General features: G+C 39.3%; 1 protein-coding gene across 1 annotated transcript in view; it reads right to left on the bottom strand.

The window, feature by feature from the left end:
- LOC133996982 (CUB and sushi domain-containing protein 3-like) overlaps positions 1–15,181 on the bottom strand; it is a 374,952-nt gene that overhangs the window by 289,721 nt on the left and 70,050 nt on the right. The window contains exon 2 of the mRNA XM_062436511.1: positions 1,688–1,910. Within this exon, the coding sequence (XP_062292495.1) occupies positions 1,688–1,910 (223 nt within the window). The remainder of the gene's footprint in view (positions 1–1,687; positions 1,911–15,181) is intronic.

Below are 15,181 nucleotides of genomic sequence, written 5' to 3' on the forward strand. Positions count from 1 at the left end.
CAGGTATTTGATGATACAAGTATTAACAGGAACTAGATGCCTGAGGCAGCTTGCTGGCTAACTTAACCACCAACACATTCATCTGTGCACGCTAGGTTGTTTACATGTATGAGCAGGGGAGGAGCTACACTCTCAGCACAGAGGGGGAAGCATTCTCGTTGGCCCTTCTGATGAAGTCATTTTAAAATTCACAACTGTAAAATAGCTGCCATATTCTTTCCTATACATAAAAGCAAATTGTCACTTATTCAGCCAAGCAACCTACCTCTAAGAAAACATACAGTTAAGCCACTTTGTGAGACTAACTTGTTCTGAAGAACAAAAATAGAAAACAGGTTACAAGTCACATTCAAATGTTTGAGCAATGAGGACAGCACAAGGCGCTCTATGTGCATTGAAAAACAAACGGTACAACACCACCACTGATAGACAGTGACAGGCTAGGTGGATTACACAGGAATAACATACACATAAAACACTACAAGACCTACTCAAACATAAAATAGATAGTCTAAGTCTAAGTCACTACAAGGCCTATTGAAATATAAAACAGACAGTTTATAACACCACAGGCAGGAACACAGACAGATGTCACTGCACTTTTAGTGGACATACTTCCACAGTTTCAGTTGCAGCCCGTTTAGTGGCTGTCAGCTGAAAAGATCTCACTCCATACTGGACCAACGCCAAAACTTTTTGTCCCCATTACTTACTTAGACCCAAAATTGTGGGAAAGTCCCATAATTCCAGGGCCAGGAAAATACCAGATTTACCCTCTAATAGAATACTTTTATAATAATTTCATTGTAGGATTAAGATAATTTGTTGAATGTGAATAGTGACAGACAGGTGCTATTAGGCACTATTGATTGCCTGATAAAATCATACGGCAAGGAGAGTTTAATAGCTTTACTGAAATGCCATTCTTTCTGGGTATTGTGTGTCTTCCAAGAGCAGCTCAATAAAATAGTTCAATAACTAAAGGGAAAGCAGTGTGGCACTGACTTAGCCTTAGTGATTTGTGTACTACAGCGGGACAGCACCCTGTTGCTATTCAAGGTCATTTGTTCCGCTGCAATAGTATTGCTTGAGAGAATCTAGCCCAGCACGATAATATCTTGTCTATGTTTGTCTTGTCTATGTGACAGCAAGCATTTAAGTTTTTATTAAACATCATGCACTTGAAATGTATGATGACATAACTAAAAAGATGAGAATTATTCATTTCTGATCTTGCCTCAGTACATTCCTCAGGTTCAATTTGTTTTCAGTCTTTTTCTAAATTTGTGATCCCCAATGTTTGATCATGTAGACATATTGGCTTACTGAAACTCATCATTAATTGGCAAAAATACAGAGGAAGGTAATTTCATAGATTCAACTAAAAATGGCTACACATCAGTGGTAACCTAATAATAAACAATGGGCTATATGCCATGACAGGTTTTTGTGCCATGCAACTTTTTCATGGATATTAGAGGATGTTGAACATAAATAGTGTGTTAAATACAGTCTAAAATTGTCTTTCTTTACAGCTCATTTCCATGACTTACAACAGAAGCAGAGACCTTCCACCTTATAATTGTTTTGTTGTCAAAATACCATGATTTCGATGGTGCCGTGCAGATATAAGCACTTTTTTACTTTGAAAAGGTGGTCATAATTTTTAATAAGTCACTGGTCCTACCTGGTCCTGAAGTTAGCAGGATGGGGATGTCCATCATACAAGGACAGGAAGTCGTATTCTTCTTCTATGGCAAACGACAAGAACATGAGCTGGATTCTACTTCCTTCCTCCCCAACAATGACCCACGTGCAGTTTGCCCCATTCGGGTAGCCGTAGGGAAAGCCTGGCGATTCTATACTGCCATTTCTTCCTTTCATTGTACCACCACACGTGTAGATGAAGCCTAAGAGAGACAGGAGAAAACAGTTCATTTATCTTAACACAGTTATATTCATTCATTCTTAAATAAAATGCTGACAACCTTTATGATTAGGCAGGAAGACAGAGGAGAACAAAGAGGAATTCAAAGGAAAGTTAATTTGAAGAGACAGCAAAAGTAGGCACATAGGAGTTATTTATGTATGTGCATCTAAGTGTGTTTCTTCAGTATGTGCAAATGGTTAGAGTAAGTTAGTGTGTCTTTTGACGTGTGAGGCTTAGTGTTGGTATGACAGACAGTATCAACTTCAGAGAAAGCTTACATAAGAACCACACACAGGCACTATTAGTTACACCAAAGCACACACACTACTGTGCTGTATACTTCTGATCCTGATAGCACTACAACTAGGATTTTTATTCTGCTTTTTTATAAATTGAGTGAACAGTGATGGCCTCCTGGTCCAGTCTAATATTGGTGATTCACTGACATTATTTCCTTTAGTTAGCATTTAAAGTACCAGCCTGGCACTGAAGCCAATTATTACTTTACATTAATGTAGGAATAAGCCACCAGTCAGCATGCTTGATACTAAGTAGGTCAGCTTTGTTCTGATATATCCAGCTTCTTTGATGCTTATGTATGATTACATATTAATGTAATATATACTGTGTTTATAGAGTCAGAACTGTTTAATTAAGTATTTGACAGAAACTTGTATAGCTTCACATATCTGTAGTTATTGCCAGGAACATAATCTTTAACACTGGCTCCCTCCACAGTGAGGGCACAGTGCAGGGTGTCTTCCAGAGCAGCATCACAAGAGCTGGTATTCACATTTAGCATGAGGTGATTGAAACTGGGTCCCCTGACTAAGGGAACCAACTCAGTTGCCACTGAGCTACTATTCCACCTGACTTAACAAGTGAAATTGATAAGTGACCAGAGCATTCTGTGTGCTTCTACAAGATGAAAAGCTTCCTTTGTTTTTGCTTATTAATTAGTGACATGTCAAAATGCACTACAAGGAAAGGCCTGTGTCAGTCAGCCAGAGTAACACCTTTGATCATGACTCAGCATTTTATAATGTAGGGACATTTGTGTTTTAAAAAAAAAAAGAGGAATATTGTACAGCTAAACTCACTTTGAAAATGACAGAGATGACTGAAATGCAAAGTCTCATACGCACCATGCAGCATCAAATAATTTTAATGATTTCTTTAGGGAGGGAGAGGGTAAATACTACTAGATCTTAATGAGCTCCTGTAGGCTCTTCATTACAGCTCTGCCTTTGGGGTGGCAGGCTGGTAGGAGGAGGAGACAGAGAAAGTGTAGGAGGAGAGTAGTAGATGCAAAACTAACAACTAAATCAACTGCAACAGGTAGTATGTTGGCTTTATTTCTCTGTACAGGACAGCAGCCCGACATACAAAACATGTCACCATAGTATTTCACCCGATTGGCGCGATTGCTCTAATAAGCGGCAACACAGACCTGTAAGGACGCTTTGCTCTCACACACACGCTGCATTAATAGTCGCGCGCACACACATACACGCGCAGTCACTCTCTAGTGTGCACTCTTACTCACTCGCTCCAGATTCCAGGAGATTGGATCTCATTTGTGTGTGTCAGGGAGCCGTTATCAATATGCGGGAGACTCCCGGAACTTCCGGGAGTGTTGGGATGTCTGTACATGCATTATTTTCTTCATCAGAGTGCATTATCAGACTTTGGAAATAATTGTGATGTTTGAGGAGGAATATGTAAAACTTGTTTTTACCCTTTGGACTTCCTTTTACCAGCTTTATGTACTGATAAATTAGAAGTGAAGCTAATTCTGCTGTTGTACTTCCGCTAAATCTCACTGGGTTAGAACGCCTGCTAAAACCCTAAATTGTAAAATGTAAATGTAATTGATCTCCTTGGACTTTTAAGATTAACATTAGGATAATTATCTTCTCCCTTTGATCTTAATCTTATATCAGACACACCACAGGTGTTGGATGAAAACCTGAACGTCCAGCAGTGCAGTCGGTACAGGGCATTTTCCATTTTTTGCAATGCTCTATTGATCCCCGATGGAGAAAATCTTCACTTCACTTCTGCAAAGTCAGCTTACAGAGCAGAAACCTTTAGAGCTGGTGGGGATTTTGCATCTGCCTGCTTAAGGACAATACAGCACAGAAGAAACTTGAAGTCATATGGGCTTGATCTAATGTATTTTTTGCTGACAAATGGTTTGTAGATCATTTCCTCATGCACTGTTGGTGCGTCTTTTTTCAGTGTTTTAAAATCATATTTATCATTGTGTATTGCAGCTCATCAGTTTTATGTGACCGGAAATAAAGAAAAGAAGAAATTTTAAAAAAGCTACAGTACATTTTGATGCTGCGGGTCTTTGCCTTTGGTATGTTATTTCAAGTGTTAAATGACTGTTTAATTGAAAATCACTCTTACTGTATGCTTAAAGTCCTTGAACCTTAATTGATCTCCTCTGAGTGCATAGCTCAAATCAGGATAATCATCCCCCTGCCTTTCATGTTTATGAGCCTCGTTATTTACCATGGCAGCCAGGGCCACAGGGACGGCACGGCAATCCCGCTGGATGCTTTTCCAACCAATTATCCAAGACAGAACCCCAACCAAAAAACCGGTGAGTGTCTTTATGTATGCATCTCCTCTTGTGTGTTTTTCCAACCCTCATTTACCCAGACAATTCCAAGGCCATCACAGTGACGGATATAATGACCAATGGCAGTCTGAGCTGCAATTAAGGCCCGGTATCTCTGTCCCTTCGCAACCAATCAGAGCTGAGATGTTGAGGACTCGCGAGGGACAGGCAGAGCCATATGAGAGATACACAGCATAGCAGGCACACAAATATGCACATACACATACTTACAAAACTGGTTTACAGTACACAGTACCAAGTTTGGACACACTTTTTCACTCAAATGAATGGGACATTACATCCAAATCTTTGAGTGGCACTGTATTTGATCTGACATACACAGTCAAAACATCACTTTCAATTTGCTTTAAGGAAAATAAAGGCCCGGAAATGCCACAGCCAACTTTCTTCTAAAAGATACTGCAGAAAACACAACAGGAAAACAAGCTATCAATCTGCCATTTTGTCCCAATCCAGAAAGGGAAGATAGTGTTGTTCGCAAAAGGAACTCAATTTTATGATTAAAGTTAGGATGGATTTATGCTCCAGGAAACAATGGTTCACTTGAGTACAGCAGATATTCACAGAAACAAAGAAAAAAGTAAACCTATTATTGGTGGAGATTAAATAATATCCATTTTTTTATTTAAACCTTGTGTAACAATCCCTACATGTCGGAGACAGTATTCACGTTTGTTATGAATTGAAAACATACAAGGAATTTTAAATCATTCTGTAGTAAGAAAACCATAGACTGGACCACAATATCACTCAATGGATGACAATATTTCCTATAGCCAAAAACACAGACTGGCTGATGCATATGTGAGTGCAATCAACATTTTGTAACTCAGTCATGACATGACATGTGAACACAAGATTTGGGGTTCAGAAGCCTAACTCAAGAAGTATGAACTGCTCTGCCTGAATAAAGACTGGAACACACACAGAGACCCTGTTTTGTCACACGTTACAGCAGGGACACTGTAAATCAAGCATAATAAAAGTGCAATTGGGACTTCATTCAGAATGATGATATTCTTTATGAGGTGTTTACTGAATTCCCAGGGGTGATTTTTAGTTATGCACCTACAATTAGACTTAACAACCTCTAAACAGGACACATTGCTTTGACGACCCAAGGGTAATCTTCTGTGGAAATGGTAATGACAGTGGGAATGTGGTGAAAAGCAACACTTCTAAAAATGTTCTCATTACCAAAAAGAAAAAAAAGAGAAGAAAGCTTGTTGCCAGTTTTGTAAACTGTAACACCAGCGACCTTGTTTACAGGCTCCAGTGCCCCTGTCAGTGTTTTTATATACAGTGCAGCTGGTCAAACTGAGAGAATGCTGAGGGAAAGTATCAGAGCAGTGCAGTGAATCCTGGTTTTTCCTGAGCCAGGCACTACATGACTGCCCTGCATGCTGTGACTCCATAATGAAAGTGACAGGTGTAAGATATTAGGGGTGATAGTCACATGGTTTGATCGATTCAGGTACATTTTTGCAACTATTAGATGTTATCTAATGGTTTTACTAGTTTCCATCTTCTGGCATCAATGTTTACAACTGAATCATTCTTTTTTTCTTCTTACAGACATGATCCCAGTGATCATGACATACTGTATCAAGAGCTAGATTTCCATTAGTCTTTAGCTGTTTTACAGTGTGTTCGTGTTATCCCTTGTGGTCTGTGTATTCCATGATGTATTATTTTAAAAACTATCCCTCTAGTGGACAAAGTATGTTTTTGCACATAGTGCATTAAACCTTGACACAAGTGTGTGTGCAAGCAGGCCAATAACATGTTCAATAAGTAATGACAGAAAAAAGAGAAAGTGTTTGTAGTTCTAACTGACTTGATGTGTAATGACTAATATAGTTGATTTTAAATTGGATTTTTAACTTTGATTTCTGTGCCTTTCTATTGATTTGATTTTAAAGTACAGCGAAAGATGCTGAAGTACTAATTCATTCCCTTTGTGTAGATTTCCATTCCAACAGCATATTTTAAAGTGACTGCTGACCATTTGGAATAAGCCTGTCTTTTACATTTTTGCTGCTTCTCTTTCAATTAACCGATAAGGAGCCTTGTAAAGCTATCAGAAACAAAACAATCTGTAGCCTAGAGTCCACGCAGGAAAACATGATTACGTTAATCAAAATGTTATATCTGAACCCAACAGATTTGGGTGCCTTTCCCAAATGAAGTAAATTAATTCAATTGAATAGCTAGGAAAAAGGGTGGGGTGAATAAAGAGCAAAAGAGGGACAGAAGGACTGAGATGGAATGCAGAATAAACAGAGAGAAAGGGACAGATTTTCCCTCGTTCATCATTATGCTAAGAATGAAAGGATGATTTAAAACTCATCACTCAGAGCCACAGTGGCGCGATCGTGTAGGAGGGAGGGAGTGAGAGAGAGATTGAGAAATATAGTAAGATAGAGGGGGGTGTAAAAGGAAGGGAGAGGGAGAGGAGGAAGAGGAGGAGAGAGAAAGAGCGAGAAGGAGACGGGGGGAAAAGAGAGACTTCTAATTATGCTGACTACCAGACCGAAACTGACAGCCTTTCTCCACACACACATACACACAAGCACACACATACTGACACATGCACACTCACAAAAACACACAAGCACAGGGTCACAGAAAGGCATAAGGGAACACACTCTTTTCCCTCTGTCTGTCTGTCTCTCTCTCTCTCTCTCTCACACACACACACACACACACACACACACACACACACACACACACACACACACACACACACACACACACACACACACACACACACACACACACACACACACACACACACACACACACACACACACACACTGAGGCTCACACTCACAAGGACACACACGCACACATACACACTCACAAGGACACACACGCACACATACAAATACAGGAAGATTTTGAGGGACGTACCATGCATCAATTCACACATGCAGAAGTACACACATACAAACACACACACACACACGCTATTTGAGCAAGCCCGACCACTTGAACCTTTCACTCAATCCACCATTTGCTTAGTTTTTCATTCTTAACCTCCTCACCTCTCACTCAATCTTTCTCTCGCATGCACACACACACACACATACACGCTCACACACATCTCAAGCACACAGGCACACAAAATGCCCCTTTAACAACCCTGACACGACAAGTTAACCCATTTTCCTGAACCTACTGACTCTGCAGCCATTTACTGTGCTTTTTTCCCCCCTCAATGCCCCTTACAGACACACACATTCAGTGTATGGATATATTTTTATTCTAAATAAGCATTTATGCCTTTCTGTGTTTATTCAATATCCATGATTGTATGCATCCACACTAAACTGCCAAGATGTATACAAGACTCACTTATATAAGTAAGCACTTTGCAGTTTTGACCAATGGTAAAACAGGAGATGGGCAACATAAGCACTTGCCATCTCTGAAGATCAAGAGGGTCTTGCATGATGATTGTAACAGGATCATTGTATATAGTTATATTTTGGAGTATATGGAAAATATTGGGCACTCAAACTGAAATGGACTACTGTACTGTCCAGTATGTGTGTTTGAAAAATGACTACTGTGATCCAAGGATAACCTTGAGGATTGAGCTACAAACTTTTTTAGAGCCACCTATTGAGTCTACAGGGAGATTGTGTTTAACACTAAAAAGATCTTTGGTGGAGCATCGCTTAAGAGATACCAACCTTCCCACCCCCAGCCGAAGATTTAAACACAGATTCAAATTGGCAAACAGTAAAAGGTTTGTGGTTGGACTGGGTAGCTCCAAGGTGTGAATATATGCAATGGTACTAATGAGGAACAGGGTTTAGCCGGAAAAGAGCATGCGTGCTCAGCAAAACCTTCCCTGGATAAAAGAAGCTTAAAGACAAAGAAGAAAATCTGCTTCTTGAATTGAGTGGATTTAATGGACCCTCGCCTGCAATATAAGCTTGATATCTTTTCTCAAAGCAATATCTCATCTTGAATGTCTTAGACAATGCACTGCAGAAAAAATACAAGCTTGACACGTGGCTTATGCCTGCAATCGTCACACCATTTTAAGTTTTTACAGTACAACTTGTTACAGAAACATATTTCAAAGTAGTTCGGACAAGTTTCATTTGTAGATGCACAGTGTAATCCAAAAAGGCAAAAGGGTTTACTGGAGGCTCTGGTGAATGATCCAGGATATTTTACTGTCTGCCTAGGCCACAATGTCCCCAGTTCCAAAAAATTGGAGGCTTGTGCAGAGGGCTCTAGCAATAAAGCTGAAGATTACCAAAAAAAAGTTAAATAATTGAATCAATCTGCAAGCAGATTATGTGTACCTTGTAGAGGGTACATATATCATTGTACTAATTACCCCTTGCATGCACTGAGATGTAAGAGAAAGCTGCTTTTGCAAAATTGTCTTAGCAGAAATGGAATATAGCATGTTTTAATTTGTGTATAATCACCTGAAAATAAGAATCCTGGAGTTTTCGTTACCTCAGAATGAGCCTTTTATAGGGAGTGGGTCCTCTTCTACAAAGTTGGCCATGTTGTGTCACAATGTTTCTACAGTAGCCCAAAATGGACAAACCAAACTCTGGTTCTAGAGAGGGCCTTTTGAGTTTTTCCTGAGGTCACCATAGGTTCTCCTACATGGTTGGAAGGGATGGGGGAGGGGTATTCACTTGGTTGCAATCTGAAACTTCAGTACTAGATGCCACTAAATCTGTAGGATTTGCTGCACCTTTAAGGAAACCTGTAACCACATCAACACACTCAAGTCCCTTGCATTTTTATATGTATATATGCTATGTATTCTGGCTTAGCCCACAGGCTAATATATGCAGAGAGTCTCCATCCCCTTTAAGCCTTTAAAGACAGTGAGTAAAACATTATCATGAAGCAAGGGATATTATTTAAACCCATCCACAATAAGTGAATAAAAACCTGCCGCAGCCATACTGTAAGATTATTTGACTTCACACATCCTGAAATAAGCTTGATGATTCTGAGGGGGTGAAATCAATTACTAAGCTTGTCATTTTCCAAGGGGAACCCTATGATCAATATGCCCATTTTCACATGGTGCTGACTGCTAAATGAGGAAACACTGAAATCACCCTATTGTTCATGTGAATGGGACTAGTAGAAAACTCTTAAGGACTGCTGGGCATCCCCAGTTTCGACTTGGGGGGCCAAAACTGTCTCCATATGACACAAATCTGTGTGAGTGTGCACACATCCTGTGATATAAAATATTACTCTCCTCCTCAGCAGAATAGTGACATTACATCTGTCCAACTCTGAGAAAAATATGCTTTAAATTCTCTTCCATCTCTCTGCCTCACTCTGTGTCGCCCTCTTTCCGTTTGTCTGTCTCTCTTTCATCTCTCTGCCTCTCTCTTTCCCTCTCCATCTCTGTCTCCCTCTGGGGACCTCAGTGATACCCGATTCGCTTAAAGGGCTATTCCGTCTAATCTTACAGACTCTCATTTATGATTAAAGAATGGATTTCCCAGTGGACTAAACTGACCAATCAAATCATCGCAGACAGACAAACCATCCAATAAGTATTCAGATCACAGCAGCACTCAAGCCACTCCACAGGCAAAATGAAATGTGCGTGCATATGTGTGTATTTGGGTCCACACATATGTGTGCATGAGTGTGGTGTTAGTTAATTTAAATGAGCTGTCTATGTCTCTGGAAAATTATTGTATCTGTACATTTTCCTGAGGTGGTTTTGGAGGAGAAAGACAGAGGAATGTCAGAGAAAGGGAGGGTGTTAGGGGGCAGAAGGAATGACAGTAATGTAGACAAACCAAAAGAAAAAAGGTGACAGAATAAAAAGAGGGGGGGGGGGGCAGAAGGGAAGAGAATGAGAGAAGAAAGAGAGACAGCAATGGCAAAAATGCAACAGAGAGAGACAGAGCAAGAGAGAGTAAGCATGTTTAAAACATCCCATTGTTTCCTGCTGTCAGGAGAGCTTGTCTGCCAAGAATTAGACTGCTCCATGCTGCCACTGACTGACAGTCAGCCCGTGGTCTAGACTATACCCTGGAGTGGTTCAGGCTAAATAAGGGAAATGCCTAGAGAGAGACAGAGGGAACACACCGGGCTGAAAATCAATTTATAACACTGTCAGTCAGAGGCAGGGGGGAACGATGGGATAGAGATAAGGAGAAAGAGAAAGAGAACAGGAGTAAGGGGGAAACATAAGATGAGAAAGAGGGACACACACATAAGGAAAAGACAAAGACAACATTGTGGAAACAGCAAACAAATAGGAGTGATCAAGAAATGATCAAGAAATGATTAAAACAGAGGGGACTCTTTTTTGCATTGAGGGAATCAGAGAGGAAGAGAAGGGGAAGTGGTGAAGAGGGGAGAGACAGGGAGACTGACAGACAAAACAGACAGACACATGGTACTTGGATACAAACACTGAATGAAGCTGGATTGCAGGTGGCAGAGCTTCTTCAAATAATGCACTTCTGTTGAGAAATTATGAGCCTACACTAATTAAAGACCTAGAAAATCCTGGCATCTAAACTAAAAGCATCCAGAACAACCTCTGCTTCAAAACATGAAGACGTGACTGGAAACACTGGATAACTTGTTAATTTTTTGCCTGATCAACTGTGTCATGTTTAAACCGTTGTTTAAATTCTCAGAACATATGCTGTGACTGCAAAACCAGTCATTTAAATATTAATAAGCTAACCTGTAATCACTATTCAAAAAGCACTTGTGTCAGTTTTTAATCACTACACTATTGTTCATGAATTGCCTGGCAAATAGATAACGTACTGTAATTACATTATTTTTCACCTACTTTAAACAAATCTAATACAGGGGTTTGTTACCACTATTTTATGGCAAAACTCATAATAAAGCACTGCCTCCAGTCCCTTGAAATGTGAGCTATTAAAGAAGACATTTTAATTATCCCAACTTTTCTCTGAACACAAAGGGGGACTTGTATGTAATAAATGTTTCCAAAGAAGAAGAGTTTCTGTACCTTCGCACGACAGCAAAAACTATAACCAAAATAGGGATGCAAACAAAATTAAATCAGAAATTACCATCTGACTCCACAGCATAAAACATTAAAGATTAATAAGGAAATGTGAGGCTGAGCTGGAAAAATAAGATATTGGGAGCATGTTACTGTCAACAGAGATTGTGTTTGAACTGTGTAGACTTTAACATGTACAGACGACTCTGCACATGACATTCGTTGACAATTTTTTAAATATATAGAAAATTCCTAGCCATATCCTTTATCCATTGACATTTACAATAAAGAATATAGTTACATAGCACTTCCTTGATTGATACAGCTGTACAGCTGCATTTTGAACATATACCAATTGTTCATCAGTGTTAATTCAGCACAACACTCATTCAACAATAGCAGGGAAATGAATGATACTGAGGTATGATTTAGCCAGCAGGGCAAGCCCTTCCAAAAGCCTCTGATGTCCCTAAAATGCTGTTTCTGAATTGATTGCATGTCCATTTCGAGTTGACAAGGTCTGCTGTCCAATTAGGCCAACTGTTGTCTAGAGTACTGATGGTACAAATTATAGGGTGAGATGCAAGTTTAGCATAAGCCTAGGTATTGGTACGGTAGGGCAATGGAATTGTAGCGTAGGTGAGTCTGATCAGCATGGAGAGAGAGTGTGGAGGAAGATGAGTCTGTGTAAACCGGAATATACCTCTGAACATGTGGGGGAGTTGTTAGTTTAAATTCTTTGACAAAATAAATGTAATGGACCTTTGTAACCCAATGGCATACGCACACTCACACTGTCTTTTTGAAGCTCTAAAACTTCAAACTAGCTTGCTGCAGCATGTGGGCACCCATTGTAGTTTAATAGCACAAAGAACGGTTACATCACATTCTTTGTACTGGTAAAGTAAAGGCAACACTTTGTAACAGCTATTGCACAAAAGACTCAGACACCGTGAAATATTTGTTCATAAAACAAACGAGAAAAAACAAAATGTTGTGCTGAATAATTCTTCAGCATTTGAAAAAAACTAGTCAAGTCAATCAATACTTTAACTGTAAATGTATTCAGATTAAAATGGAAACCATTAGTATGCCATATTGGTGGTGAGTTGTAGAAACAGATTTACTGTTGTAGCAATTTAAAATTCTGAAAGGCTTTTATGTCCTCCTAGGAAATTATATGTAAGTGCTATAAATTATACCACACCGTCTCAATTCATTGTTACTTTCACCTTAATGCTAGTTCACCATAATGGTTTTTCATTTTAAATGTGATTAGGCTTTCAAAGTCAAAATACATATCCTCAATTGACCTGTTCCTGTAGTGTGCTTTCCAACTATTCTGAACATGGATGGTTAATGATGATGTTTCTATATGGTGCTAATGGTTTATTATATTTAATACACTAAAGACTAACTCTTCTATATCTGCACTAGTACTACCCCAATACTACTCTCATAGCATTAGTACAGCTAGTATTTCTGCTTTTTCAGGTAGCCTATTTAGACCAAATCAATAATAAGTGATGATATTATTTTTGTTGTTGTTTTTACTGGTGCTGTTAATGTTCTCAGAATCTGTATTGTAAGAAAGTTTATGTTCATTCCAAGATACTGTTTAACAAGCTAGGAAACCACTGGTTTTGGTAAACACATGACATTCTGTGTTCATGAATTAACACAATTCAAGGTTTCTTTAGCTCTATTGTTTTGCTTCTTTTAATGTGTATCTCTTTATCTTTCTGTATTTAAATCCATTGAGCATTCTTGCTAATCTGCTACTCTGTAATATCATACATAGTCCGGTCGCATTTGCAGTGGCCCATAGCAGTTATTTCAATTTCTGCACTTGTGCCTTTCTCTGATGGCTCTATTAACAGCTTTAAAACACTTTAAAAGGTATATTGTATCTTCTAATCAGTTTTTCATCCAAGTGCAGATTGAAAGGGCATGATTTGTGGGTGTGTGCATGCATGTGTGCACAAACATGTAAGAGATGAGTGTGTGTTTGCTAAATCATATCAACGTCAGAAGTGCATCTAGAGGTAGGGGCTACTTTTTTTCCTTTTTTTTTTTTTTTTAAACGAAGCCACTGCTTATCAAAAGGTCCAGGCACATGACTACAACTGATTACTCGCCTGCAGACGTTATAGGCTTACACTGATTCTCCTGAGAGAAGAGTCCCAAATTTTGGCTCAACTCCCCCTTCTGAATATGAACAGGAAGTCTACATTTTTGAAATAACATATGATGTACATATCGCTGTATAAATACATAATGTTAATAATACTGTATTGTAATAATTTAAAGGTAATTATATAAATGTTGTATTCTATTCCTTTGGGGGACAAATGGGCATTATATGCAGCAAGTTGTGGGTTGAAACGTTGAAATTAAGTAAAATTACAGTAATAAGCCATAATATTTGCAGCATATGTTTCTAACTGCAGCATGCTGGCTTTAATGGCGGCTGGCTAAATGGAAGCTTAGAGAACCTCTGGCATTGCACAACCACATACAGGAGGGGGAGAGGAGCAGTGAGCAGTGAGGACAGGAAGCGATGGGAATAAGCAAGCACTCACTTTCTGTAATACATTTTAAAAAATCTGCTTTCTAAGAAAGTGGGTCACTAAGAGCAGGCGAAGAATGCTAAGCAGAGGGCATTTTGGGTAAATTCAAGCTTGTGTGAGCTTCTGAGCATTGCAGTGAGGGAGTGCGAGGGTGAGTGACTACTTTGTCATTGTAAGATTTTTTGGTATTTACATATTGAGAATTGAGCATTTTGCTTCTGAAAGAGGAAATGAAGAGCAAAAAAAAACGAATAGGAAGGGAAGGACTGTTATTACAATATCTGAAGTGTTGGGTATTGATTTCATCAATCAGCATTTAATGAGCCCTCTGCCATGCACACAGATACACACAGATATAGGGAACAAAGTGTAGATACATAAACCCTCAATGATTGGCAGGTACCACATAGCATAAAGGATTAATGAGACAGAGTGGAACGGGGAGACAGATGCTGTCTTTGGGGGTTAGTATTGATTTGTGTCTGCTGAGTGTCATCATCTCCAAACTGACTAATGAGGTCCGACAGACACAAACAAACACACACACACACACACAGAATATACACAGCCTTCTCTTCAAGGCCTTCTTATAGGTAAATTGCCACAAGTCTGTTACCTGGATCTCCATTCAACTTTTGTACCAGAACAACAACACCATCCATGTATATCCATTCTTCTTATTTCTTTCTCTTGTACATATCTTTGTCTTTCTCTGTCTGTTCGATTGCTGTCCTGATTGTTTTGTTTTTTGTTTTTTCAAATTCCTGCTGTAGTCTCTCTTCTCTTTCTCTCTGCTTCTCTAACATGTCATTTTTCTTCTGAAAGAACGATTTCAAGAGGAAAAATATGATGTGGGATATGTAATTTCATCATCTTTCCTGGGGCTTAAACCTTGCAGACGCCACAAACACACATGCACAAACCCTCACACATTTTCTCCCATGCTTTTTGCTTCTGTTACTATTTTCCCCTCCACCATCCTCAGTGTCACCAGCAGGTATATCATACATACAGCCACTACAGGATGA

Source organism: Scomber scombrus, chromosome 16 (genome assembly GCF_963691925.1).
Source record: "Scomber scombrus chromosome 16, fScoSco1.1, whole genome shotgun sequence".
Lineage (NCBI taxonomy): Eukaryota > Metazoa > Chordata > Actinopteri > Scombriformes > Scombridae > Scomber > Scomber scombrus.